Source organism: Puma concolor, chromosome D1 (genome assembly GCF_028749965.1).
Source record: "Puma concolor isolate L17-30 chromosome D1, mPumCon1.1.hap2, whole genome shotgun sequence".
Lineage (NCBI taxonomy): Eukaryota > Metazoa > Chordata > Mammalia > Carnivora > Felidae > Puma > Puma concolor.
The window spans coordinates 94,014,311-94,023,641 of record NC_141676.1 but is presented as its reverse complement, the minus strand read 5'-3'; the positions used below and the strand labels follow the sequence as shown (position 1 = coordinate 94,023,641).

The 9,331-nt window shown below is 39.9% G+C and overlaps 1 protein-coding gene across 1 annotated transcript; it reads left to right on the top strand.

The window, feature by feature from the left end:
• The first annotated feature begins 5,557 nt into the window (after window positions 1-5,557).
• PATE3 (prostate and testis expressed 3) lies at window positions 5,558-8,180 on the top strand. Its single transcript, XM_025929167.1, has 3 exons — window positions 5,558-5,606; window positions 7,438-7,560; window positions 8,056-8,180. The coding sequence occupies exons 1-3, from the start codon at window positions 5,558-5,560 to the stop codon at window positions 8,178-8,180; spliced, it is 297 nt and encodes a 98-aa protein (XP_025784952.1).
• The last annotated feature ends 1,151 nt before the right edge of the window (window positions 8,181-9,331 follow it).

The following is a 9,331-nucleotide window of genomic DNA, read 5'->3' as shown; positions in this document are numbered from 1 at the left end:
GATAGATAAATATCATATGGCTTCACTTATATGTGGAATTTAAGATACACAACAGATGAACATAGAGGAAGGGAAGGAAAAATAAGACAAAAACAGAGAGGGAGGCAAACCATAAGAGATTCTTAACTACAGAGAACAAACAGAGGGCTGCTGGTGGGGTACCGGGAGGGGAGAAGGGCTAAATGGGCAAGGGGCATTAAGGAGGGCACTTGTTGGGATGAGCACTAGGTATTATATGTAAGTGATGAATCATGAGATTCTATTCTAGAAATCATTATTACACTATATGTTAAATAACTTGGATGTAAATCTAAAAAAATTTTTAATTAAAAAAATTTAAATAGTTAATAACCTCCCAAAATAGAGAGCCCCCCCCCCCCCCATACCCTCCACAGGTTCACTGGTGAATTCTACCAAAAACTTAAGGAAGAAATTCTACAGATTCTCTACCATCTCCTCCAGAAAATAGAAATAGAGGGACCATTTCCTAACAAAATATGGAATAAAACAGAATAAAACTACTTATTCTACAGATTTTAAAAACAATAATAATAAACATTATTAATAATTTGAACTTACACAATGTTATATGTCAAGCATGTATCAATAACTCTGGGAAAATATTAATGAAAGGGACAAAAGATTTGAACAGATGTTCAATCTGTTTACTAATGAAGCACACGAAAAGAGCCAAATAAATTGACAACAAATTTTGTATTTCAATTCCATCCTGCTAAAGCTTTTCCTACAGCACTTAAACATTTGCAAGAGGGTGAGAGGGAGATGTTGGCCAATGAGTACAAACTTACAGTTAGAAAATGAGTAAGTTCTAGGAATTTAATGCACAGCATTGCGATTACAAGTCACAGTCTTGTGCTACATTTCTTGAAAGTTGCTAAGTTACACAAAGCTATATGTTAATTATATCTGAATAAAGTTGGGGGAAAAGAACATAAATTTGCAAGGATTTTGATCTCTACCTTCTTCTTTAATATCGGCAACTCAGCCAAGAAATCTTTAATTTTTCAGTAACACCTTAACGATAAATACAGAACCTTGAGTGCAAATTTTTATCTCATTCAGATGGTTAAAAGTATCTTTTAGGTGAGCCAGGCCATGAATAAAGTCCTGTTTTTCAAATTGTTTCAAGAGTAGGTTTGCTTTTTCTTTAAAAAGTAAACAAACAAATAAAACTTATCAAAATCGGTACTAAAGTTTGTCCCTTTGAAAGCCAGAGAACTTCGGTGGTGACAGAGAAGATTTTCTTATTCCCCGCAAAGGCATTTTTAAAATGTGATGATTTAGAAAATTACTTTGGATAAAGTCGATGGCTCTTTTGGCTGATGACAGAATTTCTTTTAGAGTTGTTTGAGTAGTCTTTTGTCAGTGCATGGTCTGTCACAAAACAAGTGAGTAGCTAGGAGGCGAGGAAAACCAGACGCCCACCCAGCATTGCAGGAGTTCCGTTCCGTCTGCAGAAAGAGACAGGAAGCTTTTGCTTCCCTCAAAGTTCTGCATGATAAAACCACCTTTTTTACCTATTGACAAAAAGTCGTTGACTTTTACACTTCCCAGGGGAGACTCATGATGTAAGAATTCTTCGATGGCTTCAGCATGCGCAGAGCAAGCAAAACCAGAAGGAAATGGGAAGCTTGGCAACACTGAAGGTGGCTTTAGTTTCATCCCATTGTAAAATGAAGGGGTGTGGCATAAGTGCCAATTCCTCAATGGCTGCTTCAAGGTTTTAAAGAAATAGGAACTGTTGGACAAGGAAAATGGATTGCAGAGTTTTTTCCTTCATTGCAGTCCACAAATCAGTGCCGACATGGTTCACCAAAGTTTATCCAATGTAAGTGGAGCTTCTATTTATTCAGCAGGCTGGTAAGAAAATATGCAGAAGCCCCAAGAAAAGGGTTTTGTAAAATGGCACAACTATGTTTAGAAACACGCCAATTCTTTCCAACTGAGCTTTCTTATTAGGAAAAATTCCAAATTCTAAGATATAGTTTCTGGAAAGACAGAAGTGAGATGCACTTTTACTCTATCTGCATTCACAAGAACATTTACACACACACACACACACACACACACACACACACACACAAAACCACTGTGACCTTTGTGTCCTAGTGAGTTCAAAGATGCAAATGAAGACATCTGATTCCTGTTTTTTCATTTACTTCTATTAGGAACAAGATCTTAGGCACTGCTAACGTTTTGTAGTTTGTTGCCAACATTGAATATGGAAGGGAGTGATTGATAAGCTTTAGAGTGTAGCCAAGAGTGGGAGGCCCCAAGATGGACCACTTTGGCATGAAAATTATTTTGAGTTAAAAAGCAATCAATCAAAAGCCAGCAGATTCAGGAAAAGCACCCCTCAACCTCTTGAAAGAATTTAGATGGAGGACCTGCTCCAGGAAGAGAGCTATCACCCATAGATAAAACTCCAACATGGTAAGAGCTAGGTATGGTAGATGGGAGGAACGTAGTTCTCCATGTCCCACTGTTTCGGAGTGGCCCAGCAAATACTTGTTTACCAAATATTTACACTTTTTTTAAATCTTCCCATAAATTGCATTCCTATCCTCTGAAGTCCCAGACCCTTGCCCCCTTTTCCTTAGTTTGGGGAGATATATATATATATATATATATATATATATATATATATATATTCTATGTCTGTGTGGATCCGCCATAGATATGCTATTAAATTTGATTTTCTCCTGTTAATCTGTCTCATGTCAATTTGATTCTTAGTCTGGCTAGAAGGATCTTGAAGGGGACAGCAATTCTTGCTCCCCGACAAGAGGTTAGTGAAAAATTTAAAATTTTCTAGCAAGGTTCATGGACCTCATGAAACTAAGAGGCCACTAAACCCCATATTAATAAATTTTGCTCAGGAGCCAAGATAAGGTGCTAACAAAAATCTGTTACCACACCTGCATAAATTCAGTCCATAAACAGTCCTGAAAGGGTTTTTTGAAACCTTTCATTACCATCAGGACTTTTCATCTAAAACATTATATTAACAGCAATATTGTGAACAAAGAGAATGTTAGTGACACTCATCTATGCTTGAACCTCAGCCGGGCTGCTTCATGGACGCTTCACCACCAGGGTGTTGTGAGGGCTCCATGAAACGATGCAAGTAGAAGTGGCTGGCCCCATGTGTGGCACATAGTAAGCACTCAATAAATGTTGGTTTTGTTCTTCTCTCCTTCACCTCTCTTATCACCAGCAATTGGAAGAGGAGGGTGATTTCCCTAGGCCCTGCAAACAGGCTCCTCTCCACCACACTTTTTAAAGATCATTATTTCACACTCTATATACACTCTGAAAAGCCATTACTTCCCCTGGAAGCCAAGGAACAAAGCAGCCTGACTTCTGACTCTATGTCCGTTCCCTCCAAAAAACAAAAGGGCAGCATTTAGAAGCCAGATTAAGAGGGTTGCTCATCTGTGGTATCACCAAGATTTCAGTTACCAACCCTGAAGCCAAGAATGAATATGAGGACACAATGTTCTGCTGTCTCATCAGAGCAGGACAAATGGCATCTAGGCTGAGTAGATGGCCTTCTTGCCATGGGGTGCATTAATCTGGGACTCTGTATCAGTGGGATTGTGGATAGTGGTATCATGTGAGATTTATCCATCATATGCTCAGCACATCACCATGTGCCAGGCAAAATGCTAGGTCAGAATAACAGATCTTAGTATCCATATTCATGATTTACATTATGAAACCATGGAATGTTAAAGTCGTAAAGGACCATAGAATTGTTGAAGTCTAAAAATCACAGATAAATGGCTTGCTAAAGATGCCATGAATTACATAGTAATCAACCAAAAGTCTCAGACTCCCAGGAAAATCCTCTTTTTCCATCGTACCACACAGCCTCTAGTAGGTTCTAATACTTATTCTTTCCTATGCCGTGCTAAATGAAGAAGGAAAATGTTTCCAAGAAAAAACTTGATGGGTAAGGTTCTGGGGGAGGATGAGGAGTAAGTCAGGTACCCAATGTTTGGGTAGAATTGCAAAACTTCACAATCTTAACTAGAAATAATCCAGCAGAAAGGAGATTCAAAACTCAATGGGCCTTTCAGAAAGCATCTGCCAAGGGGAACCTTGAAAGAAGAGTAGACACTGAAAACCAACTGCAGTTTAACCTGGAATGTTCTTTACTTCATTTGCTATGGTTTTAGAGTCATTCTCTTTAAACAGATAAATCAGAGAAAATAGGTGACAAATGAAATGCCCTGATATGATAGCCTTGTAAACCCAAGCACCAAAGGCTTAGGGCTTTGCCTTCTTGATAAGCCTTTGAAAAGTCCTGAAAAAAATGCCATCCAGTTTCTAAGATGCCCTCCTGAAATATGGCAGAATAGAAAACTAGACTCAAGACTTCACAATCTGGCTTTTCATTCTAGAATCAATTCTTTTCGAAGAAACGAATTCCCTCATGTTTCTCTTCTTGGGCAATGATCGGCTCCACACTCTGGTCATAGAAAAAGAACATTGTAACTTTTGTGGCATTTGACGTAAGACTTCATGTCACCCAATCTTCACCTGATATCTAAAAATGTCATACTTGATATGTTTTAATGAACGTATTGTCCCTACAAGCAAGAATATGTCCTTAAATTAGCTCTGCATGGAAGATTCCCAATACCTCTTGCCAAGGTGCCATCAGCTCACTGACACAGGTTAAGCAGACTTGGAATGCTAGGGTTAGTCATGGTTTCCCAGTGCTTTACCCATGGTGAGCCTTAACTGAATTAACTTTTGTAGAGATAGATACCTAAATCATAGAAAAACGAGCCGGTTCATAATATAAATTTGGTAAAGATCATGTTGTGTGGTAATTCTAGCAAGAATCTCCCAGCCCTACAGAGTAAATAGTCCCTGACTGTGGAGGACAGATTTCTGCTAAGGTGAAGTTGTTTTGGGCTGAGAATCAGAAGTTCTAGGTTGAAGGCCCAGCTTGGTCATAGATTATACATCTTTTTCTCTTTCATTCTCCTGTTTCTTCCCCATCGGGTGAGGAGCTACGTGATCTTTTCTTACTTATACATTGCTCCACATGCACACACAGAACTGTACCTGGAACACCAAAGTTCTCGATAATACTTATTCGTTGATGGTATGAATAAATCTCCAAGAGGCATTGAATCAAGGTGGTTGAAAGTGTGGCCTCCACTAGATATGTAATCATGGGTAAGATACTGGACCTCACCAAGCCCCAGTTTCCCTCTCTGTAAAATTAGAATAAGAATGATAATGTAGTAACTATAACAATAATTGCTGTGCTAAAGATTATAATTAAAAAACCCAGTTAGCTTAATGTAAACCCCCAAATTTACTAATTATCTTTATGCTTTGCTATGGGGTAGAGAGAGAATGAACTTGAGCTTCCAGAGAAAAGCTTGTGTGATTGGTTTCCCTTAGGCATGAATAATTCCTGCCCTGTGAAGAAGAAGGTTTCCTCCCTATAGCCTAAAGAGCTGTTCTTGCAGTTCCTGGCTTCTTTTCCTCCTGTACAGAAGACTTCTGGTTCAGGATGGACAAACATTTCTTGATAGTCTCCTTCCTTTTCTGCTTCATTGTAGGTGAGTCACAGACCTGAGAAGTGGGCTCCAGAGGCAGGATCTCAGGAGCCCTTGGAAACTCTACATGTACAGGAGGTATCCATGGAGGGCTGAGCCTTGACCACGTTTATAAGGGAGGGGAAGCCATTCTTCAGAATGCTCCTTCTGCCTTACGGGCCAACTTTTCTGACCTTTTCAACATTCTGCCATTCCTCACCAGGGGCTCAAGCCTCTATGGCTGCCCCTTCCTACTCTTTCCCCATTCTGTCCCTACCATTCCCCATAATCTAAAATCCTAGCAAGATTTTCCTTAGGTCATCCTTTCCATTCATAAATCTGTATCCCATTTGCTGTGACAGCTGGTCAGTCTATAATGAATAATTTTGTAGTTTGTTTTAGACAGTGACTTTTGATACCCTTATCAGGGAGTTTATATGAAAACAAGTGATTATAGGAGAGGAAATACTGGATGCTCTAGAACCAGAATTTTTAAATTGCTGTCTTAACATGAATGGAACAGGAAGGTATTATGCTAAGTGAAATAAGTCAGTCAGAGAAAGACAGACACCATATGTTTTCACTGATAAGTGGATCTTGAGAAACTTAACAGAAGACCATGGGGGAGGGGAAGGGGAAAAAAAAGTTACAGAGAGGGAGGGAGGCAAATCATAAGAGACTCTTGGATACTGAGAACAAACTGTGGGTTGATGGGGGGTGGGGGAGAAGGGAAAGTGGGTGATGGGCGTTGAGGAGGGCACTTGTTGGGATGAGCACTGGGTGTTGTATGGAAACCAATTTGTCAATAAGTTATATTTAAAAAATAAATAAAACAAGAACAATTATTTCTCACTAAAATTTTTTTTTAAATTGCTATTTTAAAATCTCTGTACCTTTGGTTACTCATCTGAGAAATGGGGAAATACTTACTCACAAGGCTCTTGTGATGATTAAATCAGATGCAAAGTGAGAAAGTATGGCCCAAATCAGATGCTCAATAAATGCTACTTTCCTTTCTCACCTAGGTGCACCAGGGAGAGGTTTTTTGTTTGTTTTATTAAACCTGTATTTCTGATTAGGTTATCCCACAATACCATGGGAAGTGTTACTAATATGTTGTAATTCATGAGGACTTTACATACATTCAATTCAAAGTTCAAAATTACAGAGTATATTACCTCATAATATCTAAGTGGCGAATATTAGTAACCTAGCTTGGGTAAAATATTTTATTCTTTTTTTATTTTTTAAAAATGTTTGTTTATTTTTGAGAGAGAGAGAGACAGAGAGAGACAGAGATAGAGTGTGGGCGGGAGAGGGGCAGAGAGAGGGAAACACAGAATCTGAAACGGGCTCCAGGCTCTGTCAGCACATGGCCCGACAAGGGGCTGGAACCCACGAACTGAGAGATCATGACCTGAGCGGAAGTCGGACGCTCAACCGACTGAGCCACCCAGGCGCCCCTTGGGTAAAATAGTTTAAAGCATTCACCCTCATTATTACACTCCCACCTATCTACAGTGCTGCCAAGTTGGCTAGGCCATCATTAATAGAACCGTTTTAAAGCTGGAAAAACCAAAGTCATGGGGGCTAAATCTTTGCTCTGAGTTACCTAGGTTAAAACGGCTAAAACAGGGATCCGAAGAATCCTTTTATACTCACAATCGCATTTCTCTGTGATACAAGTTGGTGAGAGCTCCAACTGCTTACTACCTGCTATTCTACCCACCACCAGCTCCTCATCCGCCGCCCCCACCCCCGTCACCTCTACTCCTCCACCCTCCACAATCAGGTCGAGATAATTCCAGCTCCTTCCAAAGTGTCCCTGGTCTGACACCAGCTCTACACTCTCCAGCAGTGACACCCCTGAAGTGCGTAACGTGCCACCTTCGCACACGGACAGATCGCTGTAGAAGAGGCTTTGGTTCCTGTATTGCTCAGATGTTTGAGTCGTGCATGTCTTTAAAGATCTTCCAGGGTAAGTTAGAGGGCCAGTAGAGTTACCGTGAAAATCTTAGAAAATTCTTAGGAGAGCACTTCAGCGATTTTGTATCTCAGACTACGGCCAGTCTGAGGAACCGACGAGCAGAATGCCTCTGAGCTCAGGTCCCTGTGCATGCAGACAGAAGAGGATTGGGGGAAATGAGATAGGAGGAAGACGACGGGGGCCCTATATTCCCAACAAAATGGACCAGATTCTAATTCTGAAGACACTAAAGCACTAGTTGCTAATCTACCAGGAAAGGAAATGAAACAGCTATATAGAGTTGTAGGGACCTCAGGCAAACGAACATGAAGGGGGGCGGTGGTTTCTACATCTCCCTGCCTCAGTCCTCATGGTAGGGATACGCTGTGAAGCCATCCCTAAACCCACCCTGATACCTAATTAAATTTCCACGGGCAGGAATAGTGCCAGGTTTGACTTGTCTTTAGAAAACTTAGATCATATTTTCTATGTTCTTTCTTATTACAGATAACATTCTGCAGTTATCATATATGGTGTGTCAGAAATTCTGCAGAGACTTGACATTTGATTTCCACAATCGGACTTACGTTCATAAATGTTGCAGATACAATTATTGTAACATCGAAATCTAAGATATTTGCCCTCCCGAGGCCTCACTCTGAAGTGTTGATGTTTCTCACCCTTCATACCCTGCCTGCCCTTGCTTTTTTGCCTTGTCTGTCTTGTAAGTACCCCAGCTGTCTCTTTAATTCAGTGTCACCCTTCCTGGCACCTCCAGCTCGGTTTCTATCTCAGTCAGAGGATGATGATTCTGAACAACAGACCTCTCCCCTGACAGGGATTGGCATTTCTATACTCAAGAATCCTGTCCCAAGAGGCTCTGTACAGCGAAATTTAAAACAAGACTGTTCCCAAACCCTATGATCAGCTAAGATAGTTGAGGTGGGCTAGAAGCACTTCAGCTGAACATTCACAAATACTTTTGTCTTAAACTCCCATTTTTATCATTACTATAATTAAGCAGAAATAGCAGCAAAATGGATGGTGGACACTTGAGATTTTCCTCTACGGACACAATCTTATTTTCCAAGTGGACAGTGTTCACTTCAAACTCAGTCATGATTTTCTTGGCACCTGCAAAGTACACCCGTATACAACGTTAGTATGAAGGAGAAAATAAGGAAATTCCTGCCACTGTGATATTCATAGCTCACACATGGCCACTTGTAGGTCTGTTAATATGTAGTCCAGATACATCACAACTGTCCTTTCTTCTCTTTCCTCTCCTAATCTTTCTCTGCTGCTTACCTCTATGTTACAATATGCAAAAGGAACCAATTCAAACTGGATTATAAATTGAATAGGAAAAGTACCCAATAAAACTAGAAGAAAGCATAGCATGCATTTATAACTTTGGAATAGGCAAAGGTTACTTAAACATGACCTAAAAAGCAAAATCGTTTTTAAAAATTGATAAATTAGACCACATTAAAATTAACAATGTCTGTTCACTAGAATGTATCATTAAGAGAGTAAAAAGGCAAGTTAAAGACTTGGAAGATATTTGCAATACTTATATCCTCCATAGAACTTGTATCCAGAATGCAAAAATAATTCTTACAAAAAGCTGAGGGACTTTATTATTTTTTTTTAATATTGAAATTTACTGTCAAATTGGTTTCCATACAACACCCAGTGCTCATCCCAAAAGATGCCCTCTTTAATGCCCATCACCCACCCTCCCCTCCCTCCCACCCCCATCAACCCTCAGTTTGTTCTCAGT